At 41.2% G+C, this 20,395-nt stretch overlaps 1 protein-coding gene across 4 annotated transcripts in view; it reads left to right on the forward strand.

The window, feature by feature from the left end:
* CDK5RAP1 (CDK5 regulatory subunit associated protein 1) overlaps positions 1-20,395 on the forward strand; it is a 115,674-nt gene that overhangs the window by 17,547 nt on the left and 77,732 nt on the right. For 2 of the 4 annotated variants that reach the window (XM_032419369.1, XM_032419368.1), the window contains 5 exons: positions 1,144-1,241; positions 2,813-2,868; positions 4,660-4,790; positions 7,609-7,758; positions 13,821-13,961. In XM_032419369.1, the coding sequence (XP_032275260.1) occupies positions 1,144-1,241; positions 2,813-2,868; positions 4,660-4,790; positions 7,609-7,758; positions 13,821-13,961 (576 nt within the window). Of the gene's footprint in view, positions 1-1,143; positions 1,242-2,812; positions 2,869-4,659; positions 4,791-7,608; positions 7,759-13,820; positions 13,962-17,417; positions 17,456-19,111; positions 19,863-20,395 lie in introns of those variants that run through there. The other 2 variants (XM_032419370.1, XM_032419371.1) reach the window with 2 other exon arrangements.

The raw sequence follows: 20,395 nt of genomic DNA on the forward strand, positions 1-20,395 counted from the left end.
GATGCGGGACTCGATCCCGGGACTCCAAGATCATGACCTGAGCCGAAGGCAGTCGCTTAACCAACTGAGCCACCCAGGCGCCCAAGGATTTTATTTTTAAGTAATCTCCACACCCAGTGTGGGGCTCCAACTCAACCCTGAGATCCGGAGTTGCACGCTCCACCAGCTGGGCCAGCCAGGTGCCCCACCTAGTTCCAGTTTCTTTTTTTTTTTTTTTTTTTTTTAAAGATTTTATTTATTTTTTTTGACAGAGAGCGAGAGAGACAGCGAGAGAGGGAACACAAGCAGGGGGAGTGGGAGAGGGAGAAGCAGGCTCCCCGCCGAGCAGGGAGCCCGACGTGGGGCTCGATCCCAGGACCCTGGGATCATGACCTGAGCCGAAGGCAGACGCTTAACGACTGAGCCACCCAGGCGCCCCCTAGTTCCAGTTTCTTGATGGTGTCTTTTATTTTTTAATTTTTAATAAGATTTTATTTATTTGAGAGAGAGATAGCGAGAGAGAGGGAGAAGCAGGATCCCTGCTCAGCAGGGAGCCGGACATGGGGCTTGATCCCAGGACCTTGGGATCATGACCTGAGCTGAAGGCAGATACTTAACCGACTGAGCCACCCAGGCACCCCTTGATGGTGTCTTTTATTTTTTATTTATTTATTTATTTTTAAAGATTTTATTTATTTATTTGAGAGAGAGAGTGTGAGGGGGGGAGGGTCAGAAGGAGAAGCAGACTCCCTGCCGAGCAGGGAGCCCCATGCGGAACTCGATCCCGGGACTCCAGGATCATGACCTGAGCTGAAGGCAGTCGCTTAACCAACTGAGCCACCCAGGCGCCCCATGATGGTGTCTTTTAAAGTGGCTAATTTGGAAGTTAGATGAAACAAATACCATTTTTCCTTTTTTGTCTGTGTCAGTGCATGGCTTGCATTTGACCTCTGCTTGCTTTTTTCATTTTTTGAAAGCAGAGATGCCAGCAGGTGAAATGTCTGGGACAGATAACATGGCTTGAGTAAAAGTAAAGGATTTGGGTAATCAACCTGTTAATTACTTGAAAATTAACCTTGGTAGAGAAACAGTGGGGGTGGTATTCCTTTCTGCAGGATTCTTTGGTGAGACTTTGATGACCTTTAATGTGTTCTATCTGATCAGGTTCTACAGCTGATTCATGAGAGAGACAACATCTGTAAACAGATCCACCTACCAGCCCAGAGTGGAAGCAGCCGTGTATTGGAGGCTATGCGGAGGGGGTCAGACTTGCTTGGGGAGGGGGCATCATGCACCTTTCCATGTTTTCTTAAGGACCACACAATGTCTAAGAACCTAATATAGTGTGTGGCACATAGGAGCTGCTCAATAAATTTGTTACATGAGTAAACTCATGGACACGATAACTTGCTTCTGTTTACTCCAGAAGTGTAGACTAAGGACTGAATCACTCATGTCATTTGTTTAGCATTTCTTTTTAAGATTTATTTATTTTAGAGAGAGAGAGAGAGAGAGGGCACGTGTGGAGGGGGCAGAGAGTCTTAAGCAGGCTCCACACTGAGTGCAGAGCTTGATGTGGGGCTTGATCTCATGACCCTGAGATCACAGCCTGAGCCAAAACCAAGTCAGATGCTCAACTGACTAAGCCGCCCAGGCCCCCTAGCATGTTTTTTATTAAGCACCTACTGTGTGGCACACTCTTTTTAAAATTGGAATCCTGTAGCTTTTAACATTAAAGCTTTTTAAGTCTTGGAATTTAAACATACCTCTGTGTGTTCACTTACTTTGGGAGTAATATGTATTGCAGAGGTAAGACTGAAAGGGTAAAGTGACAAATGGCAAGCTGTATGGAACTAGTGCCTTGCCTTGTTTTCCACATTGGCAATTTTAGAGATCCTCCTAAGTGTTTAAACTATCCTCACTTATGAAATAAAAAGGCTATTTACTTACTTTTTTTTTTTTTTAAAGATTTTATTTATTTATTTGAGAGAGAGAGTGAGAGAGAGCGAGTACATGAGAGGGGGGAGGGTCAGAGGGAGAAGCAGACTCCCCGTCGAGCAGGGAGCCCAATGCGGGACTCGATCCAGGGACTCCAGGATCATGACCTGAGCCGAAGGCAGTCGCTTAACCAACTGAGCCACCCAGGTGCCCTTTACTTACTATTTTTTTAAGATTTATTTATTTGAGAGAGAGAGAGCACGAATGGGAGGGGCAGAGGGAGAGGGAAAGAGAATCTCAAGCAGACTTCTTCTTGAGCGTGGAGCCTGACATGGGGCTCGATCTCATGACACAGATCAGGACCTGAGCTATCTGTCGCTTAACCTACTGTGCCACTCAGGTGCCCCCTACTTATTTTTTAAAGAGGCTATTTAAGGGGCACCTGGGTGGCTCGGTCGTTAAGCGTCTGCCTTCAGCTTAGGTCATGATCCCAGGGTCCTGGGATCGAGCCCCGCATCGGGCTCCCTGCTCTGCGGGAAGCCTGCTTCTCCCTCTCCCACTCCCCCTGCTTGTGTTCCCTCTCTCGCTGTGTCTCTCTCTGTCAAATAAATAAATAAAATCTTTAAAAAAAAATAAAATAAAATAAAAAAATAAAAAATAAAAAGGCTATTTAAAATAATGTATGTTCTTGAACTAAAGATTCATGGGCTGTAGATTAGGTTACCCTACAGGATTTGGATCAAAAGGGCTCTTTTGGGTACTTTAACCTACTTTTGTACTGTCCTGTGTGGATGAGAAGTGGTTATATATGGTAATTCATAGTGTTATCTTTTTGTAGCATTCATTTAAAGAAGATTGGTTCATCTGAGCCTTTTCTTTTTGTTCTTTATTGCAGATATTCAAGAGAAGCTTATATGGAGTTAATTCATCATATCAGAGAATCTATCCCAGGTACGTTTAAGAAATATTCCGTTGAGCACATCACTCTACCAGTGACCACACTGTTTTTGTCAGATACAGGCAACGCCTATGACACTATCTTATGACACCCTTCATGCTGCTTTTGCTCCTTTTCATTTTTCTCTTTCTCTCATTTTACTCCTTTTTGGTTTTGTAATGTCTTGGTCTTGCTAGATATACACAAAGATATGGATCAGCTTGTGACCTCAGGGTGAAAGAGATTTGTTTTCTATAGTCTTTGTGTTTCTGAACATATGGGACAGACCTTGTTCTTTCTTACTAGCTGGCAAAGTTAGTTTGGTCTAAATTAGTTCTGATTTGGGGGCAATTGATATCTTTAAAAATGTGTACTTAGAGGTAATTCCTTTCCTTTTTTTTTTTTTTTTTTTTTTTAAAGATTTTATTTACTTATTTGACAGAGTGAGAGATAGTGAGAGCAGGAACACAAGCAGGGGGAGTGGGAGAGGGAGAAGCAGGCTTCCTGCCGAGCAGGGAGCCCGATGTGGGGCTCGATCCCAGGACCCTGGGATCATGACCTGAGCCGAAGGCAGACGCTTAACGACTGAGCCACCCAGGCGCCCGGTAATTCCTTTCCTATTATCCTAACTCCTACTCCTTTTTCTCTTTTCTCTTCCTGCTAATAAAATTACTTTGTAGTCTTTTAATTTAGATTTGGTTGACAATATCTACATTTGTTTCCAAATTTCTAATTATTGTAACTTGCATTATGCATAAATAGTTTCAGTTTGGATTGGCAGGATAGTGTAGAAGTTTTCTGGGCTGCAGTTTCCTCATTTATAAAATAGAGTTAATAAGGGGTGCTTGGCTGGCTCAGTCAATAGAGCATGGGACTCTTGATCTCAGGATCGTGAGTTCAGGCCCAATTTGTGTGGCATAGAGTTTACTTTAAAAAATATATATATATGTATATATAAAATAGAGTTGGTAGTACCTCATTGGATTGTTGGGATAATTACATAGATTAAATTAAATAGATGTGAAAGCATAGCACTTAGTATTTAGTGACCAATAGTTATTTTTCCTATAGTCTTAAACATTATGTGAAATTGGCTTCAAAAGTATGTTTTTTTAGGGGCTTCTGGGTGGCTCAGTCCGTTAAGCATCTGCCTTCGGCTCAGGTCATGATCCCAGGGTCCTGGGATCGAGCCCCGCATTGGGCTCCCTGCTCGGCGGGGAGCCTGCTTCTCCCTCTCCCACTCCCCCTGCTTGTGTTCCCTCTCTCGCTGTGTCTCTCTCTGTCAAATAAATAAAGAAAATCTTAAAAAAAAAAAAAGTATGTTTTTTTAAAGATTTTATTTAAAAAATTTTATAAAAGATTTATTTATTTATTTATTTAAGGGGGGTGTGTGCATGCATACGAGGAGAGGAACCAGAGGGAGAGAAGCAGACTCTGTGCTGAGCGTGGAGCCCCAGACGGGGCTCGACCTCATGATCCTGAGATCATGACCTAAGCCGAAACCAAGAGTTGGACGTTTAACCAACTGAGCCACTCAGGCACCCCAAAGTATGAGAACTGGCATGGGAATATTCTGGATAAGCAATCCTATCCCATCTTGCTCTATAATGACTATTTTGTTTCACTTGCACATGAGCTGAACAGCTCCAGGAAAGGTTTACAATTGCTACTCTGGGCTCCGTAGCTCAGGGGTTAGAGCACTGGTCTAGTACAATTGCTACTCTGCCCTCTGTAGCCCACAAGTGCCAAAGGCCTCTCTTGAAGGTAAGCAGCAGTGACACGCTGTCCTTTGTCATGCGTTGCAGGAGTGAGCCTCAGCAGCGATTTCATTGCTGGCTTTTGTGGTGAGACAGAGGAAGATCACCTCCAGACAGTGTCTTTGCTTCGGGAAGTTCAGTACAACATGGGCTTTCTTTTTGCTTACAGTATGAGACGGGTAAGCCCTGGGATGGAGGAAAAGCTACTTCTGTGCTGACACTGACAGAATTCCTGACTGGTTTCTGGTTGTAGACAACTGGCAAGAAAAGAAAGTGGCAGCAGGGCAGTAGAAGCCACGGGGATCTTACCACTCATTTCTTTATTTTTATTTTAATCAACCTGTCTACTATTTTATACAATTCACTGATTTGAGATGAAAATGGATTGCTTGTGACAATATTTATTTTCATTAAAATATTTTAAATTATCTTTAGATCGTTTAGAATTTGAATGTGGAGGTAAGGATGCTACTCTCCTTATAAGAAAGCTAAAATCATGCAGGACTTTTTTGACCTACAGATGTGAATTGTTTCACAGATGCACCTTGTCCTCCTAGCTATCCTGAGCTATTTTAGTTTTCATTTTTTTAGGCCAACTGAATCTACTCATAGCCACTATAGAGTTTCTCCTGTACACAGATTCCCAGGAAAATAAAGCAGAAGGAGATGAGAAAGGAAAGGGAGAGTAGTGTGTATTTCCTGCAGAGAGGGGATAGTTCTGCTATTTTCTCGATGGTAAGGATGAATTTGCACTGGTCATTTCTCATCTCTCCAGTCACCTCAGTGGGGGCCTTACTTGTGTTTGGGCTGGAGGCTGAAGAGGCTTTGTGGCCAGGAGGCTCAGGAAAGCTGTTTAATGAATGAAGGATCCCATGACCTTAGCCACCACCATCACTCAGCTGCCGTCAACGAAGCTAATTCATGTCTTTTAGAGCCCACTGTCTAATGTTCTGTAGGCAGTGTAAGTGGGCCATTGTGTATGTTTATGTCTGTTACAGAATTATTTCAGGAATGAAGCTTCAGAGTAGATTTGAGTTCCAAATCTACTGCTTCTTTTCCACATCACAAATACGCAAGAGAAATTCTTTATAATGCTAGAATTGGGAAATGGGTTTACAGTGTGTGGTGGCAGCATCATGGGCATTGAGTATGAGTGTTCACTTAGGGATCTAATTTCTAGGTTAGGATTAAGGTTATAGAGACTTAAGTAGTCTAGTGGATGAGAACAAGCATTCAAATTCTGCCATTCTTACTAACTATGTGATCTTGAGAAAGGTCCTTGGTCTCTCCACCTTTGAAATGAGAATAGTGCTTGGTAATGGTAAACACAATAGAGACAAGTTTTTGTTAATAAGAAGACAAAATAGAGTAAACCCATTCGCCATTTGGTAGTTCTCTCAAAGGCCGATTGGAATGACCACACTTTGGTATATAGGTTTTCCTGTTATTCCGTACTTATATCTAGCTCAGTGGTTCTTCAACTGTGTTATAAGCTTGTATATAGAAAACTTAAAAAAAATGTGTTGGGTGCCTGGGTGGCTCAGTCGGTTGGGTGTCTACCTTTGGCTCAGATCATGATCCTGGGGTCCTGGGATTGAGTCCCGTATCCGGCTCCCTGCTCAGCAGGGAGTCTGCTTCTCCCTCTGCCCTTCCCCCTGCTCGTGCTCGCTCTTCCTCTTTCTCTCGCAAAAATAAATAAATAAAATCTTTTAAAAAATGTGTTTATATACACACAACACGTACATGTATGCACCCTGTCCATAGTTTTGAACAATTTAAAAGGCTTTTCAAGGATAAATTTTCTTTAAAAAATTTTTTTGGACTGGGTAATATGAGCTTATTATATAAAATTCAGAAGTTCAAAATAGTGTGCAATGAGAAGTACTTGTTCTTCCTTCTTCCCAGGTTGCCTGGTTTTTCAGTTCCTTCCTTGAAGGTAATCACTCTTAGGAGTTTCTTCTGTAAACTTCCAGAGATATTTCATGTATTTATAAACCTATTTTTATTTATTCTTTTTACACCAAAATTGTTGTACATGTTGATCTATATCTTATTTCTGTTAAGAGTATGTTTTGGAGAGCAATCATATCAATCATATCAGTACATATCAGTACATATCATGTACATATCAGTACATTCTTTTTTCACTGGTGTAATATTCTGTTGTATAGATAAAGCATAATTTGTTTTACTGATAACCTATTGATAAACATTTAGGCTGCTTTGCATTTTGTGTCTTATAAATAGTGCTGCTAATGAGTTAATTTAGTGTGTTACATTTGTATAAAGGTTACATTTGTATCCTATAAATATATCAACAATTTTGAGTCGATTTTCATGTGCTAAATTTAGAATTTAACCCTTGTAAAAATGTGACTTGACTGCATAGTTACCTTTTTCTTTTAGAATGCTCCTAGAGCTAGAGAACCCTTCTGTCATGGCTTGGGTTCCTGTATGTATGTCTGTAACTTGGAGGTGGAATGAACCTAGTCCCTGTCTGTACCTTAAGAATGGATTCTATGGGGTGGGGGCACCTGGGTGGCTTAGGCAGTTGAGCATCCAACTCTTGATTTCGGCTCAGGTCATGATCTCAGGATCCTGGGATCCAGCCCCTTGTCAGGCTCCCTGCTCAGAGGGGAGTCTGCTTGAGGATTCTTTATCCCCATCTTCCTCTGCCCATTCCCTAATTTGTTAGCATGCGGCGCATGCGTACTCTCTCTCCCCCTTCTAAAATGAATAAATCTTTTTTTTTTATTTTAAAGATTTTATTTATTTGACAGAGAGAGAGAACACAAGCAGGGGGAGCAGCAGAGGGAGAGGGAGAAGCAGCCCTGACATGGGCCTCAGTCCCAGGACCCTGGGATCATGACCCGAGCTGAAGGCAGACTACCTAACTGACTGAGCCACCCAGGTGCCCCTAAAATAAATAAATCTAAAAAAAAAGGAGGGAAGGGGGTTCTATGAGTCTTTGGTGACCTCTGTCTTTTTTTTTTATAGAAGACCCGGGCATATCACAGGCTGAAAGATGATGTCCCAGAAGAGGTAAAATTAAGGCGTTTGGAGGAACTTATTACTGTCTTTCGAGAAGAAGCAACAAAAGCCAACATGGCCTCTGTGGGTTGTACCCAGCTAGTGCTGGTGGAGGGGGTAAGGTCATATGTATATATGTTTTTTGTTTGTTTTTTGGAACACAATATGTCTCCCTTTTATTTAGATCATCTTTGATTTATCAGAGTTTTTGTGTTAAGGATCTTATATGTATTTTGTTAGATTTACACCTTAGTATCTTTTTTTTTTTAAGCTGTTGTAGTTGCTATTGTATGTTTTAGTTCAGGTGTTTCATGTGTTCACTATATTGTACAGAAATAATTAAATTTTTTATGTTTATCTTGTACTCTGTGACCTTGCTGAAATCAGTAGTTCTAGGAGTTTTTTTGGCATTTTCCTTGGGATTTTCTGCATAGGTAATCATGTCATTATGTTTTTTCCTTCCTTCCTAATGTTCCAAACTTCCTTCTTTTATCTTTTCCTTTATTTTTAGAGAACTTCCTTTAGACACTCTGGCAGTAGATTCTCTTCCTTCATCTTAGAATGTCTGGATTTCTTCTTCATTCCTGAAAGATATTTTTGTACTTAGCAGCAGAAGGATTAGGAAGAAGTATGTCTGCTCCATCTTTCTGGAAGCAGTATGTATGTTTTTAGAATTAATTTTACTGTCTGTCTGCAATCCTTTTCAATTTTTATTATTTTTCAATTTTTCTGAAGATTTTATTTTTTAAAGTAATCTCCACATCCAATGTGGAGCTCACCCACAACCCTGAGATCAAGAGTTGCATGCTCTACCAACTGAGCCAGCCAGGCGCTCCTTCGATTCTTTTTAAAATCACATTTTCTTAGAAATGTACTGCATTTTAGGAAGTTTGGGGTTCCTATAGGCTTCTGTGGTCAAGCCTGGGAACCTAGCTATTAGAGCACTAAACAGATGGAATAAGGGGTGAGTTTGGGAGCCTGAAGCTATATGTTGCGGCCATTGGGAAGAGGAGGGGAAAGAGAGATGGGGCCCTTTCTGTGACTCCTCCTAAGTCCTGGATTGAGAAAGGAGAGTCCTGTTCTATGCCTTAGGATATGGTAGCATCAGAGCCACTAATTGCCTGGTATTTGTGTTTGTTAGGACTCTTTGGTGAGTAACAATGAGAAATTTCTTCACGCCATTCAGCCTAAGCCAGAAGGAATTCTTTTTTGTACTTCAGGGGTGTCTTGTGGAGCCCAAGGGCAGGAAGGACTGTGCCTAGTGTGGGAAGCCCTTAAAGGCTCGTACTTTCTCGTCTCCTTAGACCAGCTTTTCCGGCTGCTTCATCTTTGTTGCAGAGCACAGCAGCCCTGTAGTTCCTGTGTTTACATATTATAGTTCTAGCTATTCACAGACCAAAACCGTGTCTCTCAGCCCCATCTCCAGCTTCCAGGAGGGGTACTTGATCAGCTCATCTGGATTAGGGGATCTTCCTGTGTTCTAGACTGGCAGTTGGCTGATGGATGGTGATGCTCAGCTAGTGTGATACCCCAAAAGGTGTTTGCCTCATTAAGTGCTTTGTAATTTAGGGTATCAGCTGTGATTCTGGAGATCTGTACATGTACATGTCTATTAGCAGTCTACATTTTATCCAGTAAGAGTTAGGTCTTATTGTATTCCCAGCTCTCCTCACAGAGTCAGGCACAGAATAGTGTACTTGTCTTTTGAATGAATGAATAAGTACTCAAAGTTTACTAATCTGTGTCCCTGACTTCATCAGCCTTACAGAGAACCTATGGTAATTAAATAAACCAAAGAAAGATTATTTCTTATGCATATAACATAAGCCAATACTCACTTGGGGCTAGAGAATAAATGGATTTTTCAGGGCTAGCCATTGGGAGTCTTTACTTTCTTTTAGAGGAGACTTTCTTTCCTTTAATCCTGGCCAGTTTAAAACTTGAGTTGCTATATCCAGAGTGGCAGAGAAGATGATTATAACTCATGTATACTGAGCATTTACTGTCTGCCAGGAACTGTGCACTTTTTTTTTTCCTTAAGAAACTGCGCACTTATGGTCATTGGCACATTGAGTCCCACTACAGTTTTTGGAGGTAGTGCTATTTTTTATTTTTATTTTATTTTTTTTTAAGATTTTATTTATTTGCGAGAGAATGAGAGACAGAGAGCATGAGAGGGAGGAGGGTCAGAGGGAGAAGCAGACTCCCTGCTGAACAGGGAGCCCGATGCGGGACTCGATCCCAGGACTCCAGGATCATGACCTGAGCCGAAGGCAGTCACCCAACCAACTGAGCCACCCAGGCACCCGGAGGTGGTGCTATTATTAGCGCTTTTATTGAGATGAAACAGAGATTCAGAGAAGTAGAATAACTTCCCGAAGGCCATACAGCTAGTGTGGGAGAGCCAGAATTTGACTCGGGTCTATCTCATTCTAGAGCCTCTAAACAATATTCCTTCCCTATGCCCCACCTTTTTTTTAATTATGGGGAATTAAAAAAATACATAGATATAGAGAGAGCAGTATAATGAATGCCCATGTACCCATTAACAAACTTCAACAGCTGTCAGTACAGTGTTAATCATGGCTAATTTTGTTTTCATCTTTACTGCCCCCATTGGATTGTTTTGAAGCAAGTACCTTATACATCATATTATATATATTATACTTAACACATCATAGTAATTTGTCAGTAAACATTTCAGTATATATATATTTTTAAAAGAATAAGGACTCTATTTTTATTTTTTAAAAGATTTTATTTATTTGAAAGAGAGAGAGAGAGCACAAGCAGGGGGAGCAGCAGGCAGAGGGAGAGGAAGAGGCAGGCTCCCTGCTGAGCAAGGAGCCTGATGTGGGACTCGATCCCAGGACCCATGACCTGAGCCGAAGGCAGCCGCTTAACTGACTGAACCACGCAGGACTCTTTTTTTAAAAAAGATTTATTTATTTATTTTAGAGAGGAGACAGAGGGGCAGAGGGGGAGGGAGAGAGAGACTTAAGCAGACTCCGAGCTCAGCACAGAGCCTGACGCAGGGCTTGATCTCACAACCCTGAGATCAGGACCTGAGCCAAAACACAGATTTGGACACTTAACTGACTGTGCCACCCATGTTCCCTAAGATAAGGACTCTTTTAAGAAAAAACCCCAACATAATGCTATTATCATATTTGAAATAATTGACAGTTGTTTGTTAATATTATCAAATATTTAGTCAGTGTTCTAATTTCTCTGTCTCATAAGTATTCTTTTATGGTTGGTTTGTTCAAATCATAGAATCTGAACACTATCTTTTTAAAAATTTATTGTAAGACAATCATAAACTTACAGAAAAGTTGCAACGCAGTACCAAGAACTTTTTTTCTTTGACTCATTTGAGAGTTAGTTGCTGACCTGATGCCCTCAACCCCTTCAAATACTGTAGTTTATATCTCATATAAACATGGACATTCTCCTACATAACTACAGGACAACCATCAAAATCAGGAAATTAACCTTGTTAGATTTCTGCACTCCAATCCTCCAACCCCATTTAAGTTTCTCCACTTGTCTCAGAACTTCCTTTATAGGAAAAAGATTCAGGTCAGTGTCATATGTTGCATTAATTGTCATGTCTGTCTGGTCTCCTTCAGTCTAGAATAATTCCTCAGTCTTTCTTTGACTTTCATAATCTTGACACTTGATGGTTATAGGCCTGTTATTTTGTAGAACGTTCCTTAATTTGAGTTTTTCTTTTTTTTTTTTTTAAAGATTTTATTTATTTGAGACAGAGAGAATGAGAGAGAGAGCACATGAGAAGGGGGAGGGTCAGAGGGAGAAGCAGGCTCCCTGCCGAGCAGGGAGCCCGATGCGGGACTCGATCCAGGGACTCCAGGATCATGACCTGAGCCGAAGGCAGTCGCTTAACCAACTGAGCCACCCAGGCGCCCAATTTGAGTTTTTCTGACGAGTTTCCTTGTGATAAGATTCAGGTTATGTAATTTTTAGGCAGGCATATTAGAGAAATGGTATTGTGTCCTTCTTAATTGTATCTTTTGGGGTGGCATATAGTTGTGATTGCTTCATTACTGGTGATGTTAATTTTGAACATTTCATTAAGGTGGTGTCAACTAGGCTTGTTGACTGAAAAGTTACTCTTTTTCCTTTTGTAACTAGTAAGTGTTTTATAAGGAGACAGTGGGGAATCTTTTAAAATCTTACCTGACTGCTGTTTCCCTAAAGTAGTATTAGTTTAAGAGCTAAAATACCTTTTTTCTCTGGCTGCTTTTTAAAGATATTTGCTTTATCACTGTTTTTAGAAATTTGATGTGTCTTGGCATGGCTTTCTTTGTTTTTATCCCTTGTGTTTTCTTTGGGATGTGTTGAGGCTTCTTAGTTTGTGGGTTTATAATTTTCATCAAATTTGGAAAATTTTCATCAATTATTCTTCAGATATTTTTCCTGCACTCCTCCTGCTTCCTGCCACTCACTCCTTCTGTTTCTATTCTCTTTCCGTGACTCCAATTACTTATATATCCAACCACTTGATGATGTTATATAGGTCATTGAAATTGTTCATTTTTTTTCTGCCTTTTATATCTTTGTGCTTCATTTTGGACAGTTTCTTTTGCCCAGTTTTCAGGTTCACTATTTTTTCCTTTGGCAGTGTATAATCTGCTACTACCTATTGAATTTTTAATCTTCTATATTATATTTCCATCTGTATAAATTACATTTGGTTTTTAATACCTTCTCTTTTGTATTCTTGTTTTCCTTTGAAACTTAGTTTCCTTTGAATTTAATTATAAAAACTGGTTTGTTATTTTTGTGATAATTCCATCATTGCTATTATTTCTTGGTCTGTTTTTGTTGATTGACTTTTCTCCTGATTCTGGGTCACATTTTTCTGCTTCTGGGCATATCTAGTGATTTTTGATGGGGTATTTGACATTGTGATGTTCATTTTTGAGGTCTGGATTTTGTGTTGGGCTTTGTTCTGATAGGCAGTTATGTTATTTGCTGTTCAGTTTAATCCTTTCAAGGCTCATTTTTAAGCTTTGTTAGAAAAGTTAAAAAAAAAAAAAAAAGAAAACGTTTTTATCCCAAGGATAGTTTAGCGTCATTACTAAGGTGTGGCTTTTCTGGAGTCACTACTGCATGTTCCAAGGAATCAGTGAGGACTGTCCAGTGGTAGGTCTGATGATTCCCCGCCCTGCATGAGCTCTGGGAGCCCATCTGCTGACAGTTCCCAGGTTACTCTCTTTGCCTGACTTAATGGAGTTTCACTCTATACAAGCAGGTGTTAGTGTTTAGCAAGGACTCAGAGGATCCCTGTGCATATTTCTACAGCTCTTTTTCTGCTTTACTCCCTCTTCTCTAAAACTTGCTCTACTATTTCTAGCTACTGTAGGCTCCCTGAACTCTGATCTCTTTTTCCTAAATCCAGAGAGAACCACCATGCTGCCTCGAGAATCTTCCTCCCTGCTTTGCATGCTCTGATCTGATACAAGCCTTCTGGCAGAATGCAGGGGTCTTTGGAGGGCTCATCTCATTTGTTTCCCTTCTCTTGGGTTCACAGTCTTGTACAGTCTGTAGTTCAGTATCTGAAAATAGTGATTTCATATATTTTGTCCAGTTTCCTGGTTTAGGCCAGAGGATAAATTTGGTTCTTGTCACTTCATAATGGCTGGAAGAGAAAAACTTGTATATTCTAGAAGTTAATTCCATTACACTGGTTTTATTCTCCTGACCCTGTCTTCTGTATGTTGTGATGGAGACTCTGGCTTCATGTCTGCCTGTTCATTACGGTTACAATAACCCAGGCCAGACAACCCCAGAACATTCCTGAGTGATTACTGTGAGACCGGATATAGTGAAAATCATTTTGCCAAGTGCATCACCCATATGTCCTTGCCTTCAGGACTGTTGGAGGTCCATTCCTGAGGAACATAATTCTGTAGTCAAAGACTGATTGAGTCATTTATTAATACATAGTCAATAAAACTTTATTGAGTTTCTATAGTGTGCCATGATTGTCTTTGTTGGTGAAGCAGCAGTAAACATGTAGTCTTTAGTGATTCCTTGATTAAGGAATGCTCTATAAGTAAGACCCTTAGGGATCTGAGACAGAGAAGGCATAATTTTTGCCTTCCCAGAACTGATGACTGTGACAGATTCATAACTCTCTGTTCTTTCTGCAGCACAGTAAACGCTCTGCTACTGATCTGTGTGGCCGGAATGATGGAAACCTTAAAGTGATCTTCCCTGATGTAGAAATGGAGGACGTTAATAACTCTGAGGTCAAGGTCAGAGCTCAGCCTGGGGACTATGTGCTGGTGAAGGTAAGGTGTCCTTTTGGGCTTTTGGCTTGCATTGTGTAATGGATGTTGGATTGGGTAATTTTGGGGGGAATGAAATTTCTTCCAGGAGAAATTCTTTAGTTAAATAAAAATCTCTTCTCAGCCTGAACAATGAGAGGGCACCTTGAACTGAATTTTGAACTGCTCCTAACTAATGCCTTCTTGCATTTCTTTGCCTTTCTTCTGTCTTAGAAGGGTTCCTTTTGGGAATTTGGTGAGATTGGAGTACACAGTAGCATACAGTTCCCTGTTGCGGAGAGGCTAGGAAGTGTAAGTGATTCTGAGTGAGTTGATCATCTCTCTGTCAGAGATGAGCATGCCCTTTGAGGTTTCTGATGCCCTAGGTATCTCTCACTTCTCCTGGACTAGCAGATCCAGATGAATGGCTGTGGGGTTTCCCCTTCATTCTTTTCCCCCCTTTCTTCCCTCCTTCATGTACTTTCTTCCTACCTCTTTTTCTTATCACACTATACAGGTCTGTTACTGCCATCTTTTCTTCTGGTCCACTTTACCCTAGGACCGTAGCCTGACAGGACACATACTGATGAGGTAGGCAGGAACAAAGCTTCTTCTCCCACACTGAGCTCTGAAGAATCTGCAGAAGAGAGAAATGGAGAGAGGGTGCTTCTTTTTTCTGCTGATGCTGATCAGTATTACATCCTTTGCCCTGTTCCCTCATGCCTCACCCTCTACTTTCTGTCCTTGCTCTTATTGTCATATCTGCCTTGTCATGGGGGCCATAGTCCATGGCTTGCAGCTGAAGAAGACATGTAACTTCTTTGGATTGGCCTGAAAATTTTACCACCACTGAGATGTTCTGTTCTCTCCATCTGACAAAAACTTAAAACATGGTCAGTTTGCTGGTTGGGGACTTTATGTGATCCTACTCCCTTCTGGCTTTGTTTCAACTGGGCTTTGTCTTACTTTAAGAATTTACTAAGTGGAATAATTCCTACTAGACAGCAATGTGATTGATTTGGAAATAATCCCTCATAGGCTTCTCCATTTGTTTTTTTTTTGGGGGACACTGTCTTGTTTGCTTATTTCTCTGTCTTTTGAATGTTCGCTTTTTTTGGTTTTTAGTTGCTTTCCCACCCCTCCTACTTTCTTTTCACTGCAGGTAAGGGTTATTTGAAAAAGGGAATGAGGTTGGTGTGCTGGGTTGTATTGTTAGTATGATATTCTTCTTTTTTTTTTTTTATATATTATTTATTTATTTATTTATTTATTAGAGAGCGAGCGAGAGAGAAACAGCATGAGAGGGGGGAGGGTCAGAGGGAGAAGCAGGCTCCCCGCCGAGCCGGGAGCCCGATGTGGGGCTCAATCCCAGGACTCCGGGATCATGACCTGAGCCGAAGGCAGTCGCTCAACCGACTGAGCCACCCAGGCGCCCCTAGTATGATATTCTTCTATGTAATAGAAAAATTCCATCTGTCAAGAGAGGTAGAAAGGTGATGCTGTATTACTTACTACTCCTTTTTTGTTCCCAAGTGACATAAACCCCACAGGTAGATTTAGTGGAAGGATCAAAATGAAGAAGGAGCTGTGGAACTGGGGTTCTGTTGGCTCTCTCTATTGTTCCTCTTTGCTGTTCTCATTTCTCTTCACATGGAGTTTCTGGGCTGCACTAGAACCACTCTCTCATATATTTCATTTTTTTTTTTTTTTTAAGTAATCTCTACACCCAACGTGGGGCTTGAACCTACAACCCTGAGGTCAAGAGTTGCATGCTCCACTGACTGAGCCAGCCAGGTGCCCCAAATTTCACTTTCTTGTCTCCCTTTTTTGTCTGGTGCTTATTTGGCTAAACCCAACCCTTGTGAAAGTGATTATCTTCTTCTGCGTCTATACCCTAGCAGCTGAACATCAATAGGGAAAAGCATGCGGATAATCTGTATTACATAGATTAGGTCAGGTGATGGTGATTGAAAACTCAAAATACAGTGGCTTAAATATGGTAGTTCTCTTTTACATAAAAATCTAGATGTGGAAGGTCCAGAACTGGTGATTTTGATGGTTTCATGATCATCAGGGGTCCAGGCTCCTATCTTCTGATCTGCTGCTGTGTGGTTTCCATCCTTAAGGTTACTCCATGATCCTAGATGGTTGCTCCAGCCACCATATCCATATTCTAACTAGCAGGAAGGAGGAAGAGAAGGAAAGGGGATGCTCTTTTCCTTTCAGGGCAGTTTATAGGAGTTCCACACACAATTTATAACATATTATACCAGGCTGCAAAGAAGCTGGGAAGATCTTCATTCTGAATGATCAGATGCTCAGCTATAATTGGGAGTTCTGTTAGGAAGAGAGAAGCGTTGGGAGACAAGTAACAGTCTCCGCCACATGAACCCAGCTGCATTCAGTTCAAATTCATAACCATAAAACTCACATGAGCACTCAGCATGGCCCTGAAATCCTGATCCTACTCTATTTCCCTAGTAAACTGACTTTCCTACTCTTTCTCCTTAAATCTTTACTCACCTATCCAAACCCTAGTCTCAGCTGATGTCTTTGCCTCATATTTCATGGAGAAAAGCGATACAATCAGATGAGACCTCATTGTCTCATTATTATTTCCACTAGCTCACTCACATCCCTACCCATATGTGCTATCTGCTCAGATGGGACTGTATAGGAAACATCTTCATGTTCTGTTACACTGTCCCTTATGTTTTCCTTTCCATACCTTCTCGTCAAGAGATTTACATTTATATCCTTTCTCTCTTGCATCTTAAACTTAATATGGCCAAAATAGAATGAATTCTTCATTGCGATTTTCTTCTTTTTTTTTTTTTTTTTTTTAAAGATTTTATTTATTTCTTTGACAGAGAGAGACACAGCGAGAGAGGGAACACAAGCAGGGGGAGTGGAAGAGGGAGAAGCAGGCTTCCCGCTGAGCAGGGAGCCCGATGCGGGGCTCGATCCCAGGACCCTGGGATCATGACCTGAGCCGAAGGCAGACGCTTAACGACTGAGCCACCCAGGCGCCCCGATTTTCTTCTTTTCAAACCCTCCCCATCGCAGTAAATGGCACACTCAGTTGCTCAAGCCAAAAATTTAGAACTCATCCTAGATACTCACTTTCCTATATTCTATCAGCAGTCCATCTGTTTTAGCTTACTTATGGAATGTATCGTGAATGTGCCTGTTTCTTTCTATCTCCAAGCTACCATCATTTCTTGGTTGGGAGATTTCAGCAGCCTTCTTATGATTTTCTGCTTCTGTATTTTAAAGATGAATTATTTTATTGAAGCATATCATAAATATAGAAAATTGCCCATATTATAAGTATACTACTTGATAAATTATCACAAAGTGACCCTGCCACTTGGATCAAGAAATAGAATATTTTCAAAACCTCAGACTTTCATGTTCCTACTAGTTACTCTTCTTCCCTACATCCTAATTTCTTCTTCTTTTTTTTTTTTTTTTTGAGAGAGCGCCTAGAGAGAGTGCGGGAAGGGCAGAGGGAGAGGGAGAGAGAGAATCCCAAGCAGGCTCAGCGTTCAGCATGGAGCCCAATGTGGGGCTTGATCCCTCAACCAATTTTGAGCCAAAATCAAGAGTTGGACGCTCAACCAACTAAGCCACCAGGTGCTCCTACATCCTAATTTCGAATGCCATTGTTTAGTTTTGTCTATTTTTGTGAAAAATTGAATCATACAACATGTATTTTTGGTGCTTGTCTTCTTTTCCTCAGTCTTATGTTATGCAGTTCATCAGTGATTATATTTATCCATGTTATATGCATATACTACAATATATTGTGCTATTGATGGCCATTTTGGTTGTTTCCATTTTGGAGCTGTTACGATGGGATTGCTATGACTATTCCTGTACATGTGTTTTAGTGCACATATGTATTCATTTCTGTTGGATAAATGGCTTAGAATTGCTGGGTCATAGAGTGTATATAACAGAACTAGCCAAAGTAATTGTATCATATTGCCCTCCCACCAGCAGTGCATGAGAATTCCAAAAGCTTCAGATTCTCCACTTCCATTCTTGCCCTCCTCTAGTCTGTCTGCCCCACAGTAGTGGCTGTGGTCTTTCTAAATCAGATCACTGACTCCTCTGCTTAAGCCCTCCAGTGGTTTCTCATTGGAGCCAGCATGAAATGCACAGTGTCTGAGGCCTTATATGATCTGTCCCAGCTACCTTTCCAACCTCATGTTCCCTCTACTCTTCTTACGCTCCCTCCTCCAGTCTTGGTGTCCTCCCTTTTGCCCCTCAGACCTAGTTCTAGTGTCAAGGACTTTGCACGTGTTTTGTTCTTGGGAGGCTCTTGATTTTTATTTGATGCCATCTTTTTAACCTTCAGTTTCTCTCTGAAATGTCACCTCCTTGAGATGCCTTCTCTTTTTTTTTTTTTTATAGATTTTTTAAAATTTATTTATTTGACAGAGAGATAGCACAAGTAGGCAGAGTGGCAGGCAGAGGGAAAGGGAGAAGCAGGCTCTCTGCTGAGCAGGGAGCCCGATGCGGGGCTCGATCCTAGGAGCCTGGGATCATGACCTGAGCCGAAGGCAGCCGCTTAAAAGACTGAGCCACCCAGGGGCCCCGAGATGCCTTCTCTTTAGGGAAGCTAAAGCAGCTTCCCTTTATCACATCAGCCCATTTTATCTTCGTAACACTTTTCAGTGCCTGAAGTCATCTTTGTTTACATATTTTTGCCTGTCTTCTCCTGAAAGCTCCTTTGGAGTCACATGCTTTCAGATCTCAATTAGAGAGAAAAGAGAGCTTTTCTCACCAAATTTTGGCCATAAATATCCTAAGGAAAGATGTGACTGGTAAGCCTAGATCACAGCTTACCCCTGGGGTTAGGAGGGCAGGGTCTGTGATGGGCAGCTCACACCAGAAACTTATGGTTAGTGCTGGAGAAGAGCCATCTGTCAAGAGAAAGGGGGGAAATGGTAGTTTGGGACTAAACTATTTTAGATTTCTTAAACTATACATATTACCATTGTATCAGATGTCTCTTCTTCCTAGGATGGGGGGCACATGGGAACCATGCAGTCTCTGCTAGCCTGTCACCACCTCCGTTAGCTCCCTGTTGGTGGCCTCTCCTCTGGAGGCTCCACATTAAGTGCAGTCCTGGTTACCTCACTTTCTTCTGACTGGTTTTCTTTCAGATCACGTCTACCAGCTCTCAGACACTTAAAGGACATGTTCTCTGCAGGACCACCCTGAAGGACTCCTCAGCATATTGCTGACCTGGGTAGATGGCCTTAGAGTTGACAAGGGCTGTCCTTGCCGAGAGGAAGGGAGCTATGACTGGTCACTAATGAAAGAGATAACGAAGCTCTGGAGACAAACTGCAAGTGTTGAAGCAGCTTTATGTCAAATGGAAAATGTATCTCTTTCCTGCTATGTGAACAGCTTTTATAGTCATTAAATTTACCGAAAGTAAAGCAGTCCCTTTGTCTGTCTACTTTTACTTCATTTTTGCCTTGGTTAGTGTTTCTGGGATTTTCCCTACAGTCTGTGTTAAGTGTTTTCCAACCCAGTTTTTGCTGTGGACACTGCTAACTTGTCTATTTTCAACTCTGGACCCTATGAGTTAGAGACTAAAGGAGGGGAAGGTGGAGAGAACCATTTGCTTGGGAAAACTGCCCTACATTTTCTAATATTTTGGTTTAATGACATTGACTTAGCTGCCTGTCTCCTTACTTTATTCTCATATTTTACCTGAGGATTTCCTTCCTGGGACTCTTTTTTTAGCCTGTCAGGTCATTCGTTGCCCTTAGGTCTGATAGCACTTGGAGGGTTTTTTTTTCCTCCCCTGATTTTATGTTTTTATTTGTTTTTGTTTTTATTTTATGTTTTTATTTTAATTCCAGTTAGTTAACTGTTATTATAGTTGTATATAACTAATATATTAGTTCCAGGTGTATAATATAGTGAATCAGTACTTCCATACATCACCCTGTGCTCATCATAACAAGTGTACTCCTTAATCCCCATCACCTATTTCAGCCATCCCCCCACTCCTCCCTGCTGGTAACCATAAGTTCTCTATAATTAAGAGTCTGTTTCTTTTTTTTTTTTTTAAGATTTTATTTATTTGTCAGAGAGATTGAGACAGAGGCAGGCAGAGGGAGAAGCAGGCTCCTTGCTGAGCAAGGAGCCCGATGTGGGACTCGATCCTAGGACCCTGGGATTACGACCCGAGCCAAAGGCAGATGCTCAACCAACTGAGTCACACAGGTGTCCTAAGTCTGTTTCTTGATATGCCTCTCTCTCTCTCATTTTTTCCCCTTTGCTTGTTTTGTTTCTTAAATTCCACATAGGAGTGAAATCATGGTATTTGTCTTTTTCTGATGGACTTATTTCACTTAGTTTAGCTTTATACTTTCTAGCTCCATCCATGTCATTGCAGATGGCAAGATTTCATTCTTTTTTAGGGCTGAGTAATA

This window comes from Phoca vitulina, unplaced genomic scaffold (assembly GCF_004348235.1).
Source record: "Phoca vitulina isolate PV1807 unplaced genomic scaffold, GSC_HSeal_1.0 scaffold22, whole genome shotgun sequence".
In the NCBI taxonomy this organism is placed as follows: Eukaryota; Metazoa; Chordata; class Mammalia; order Carnivora; family Phocidae; genus Phoca; species Phoca vitulina.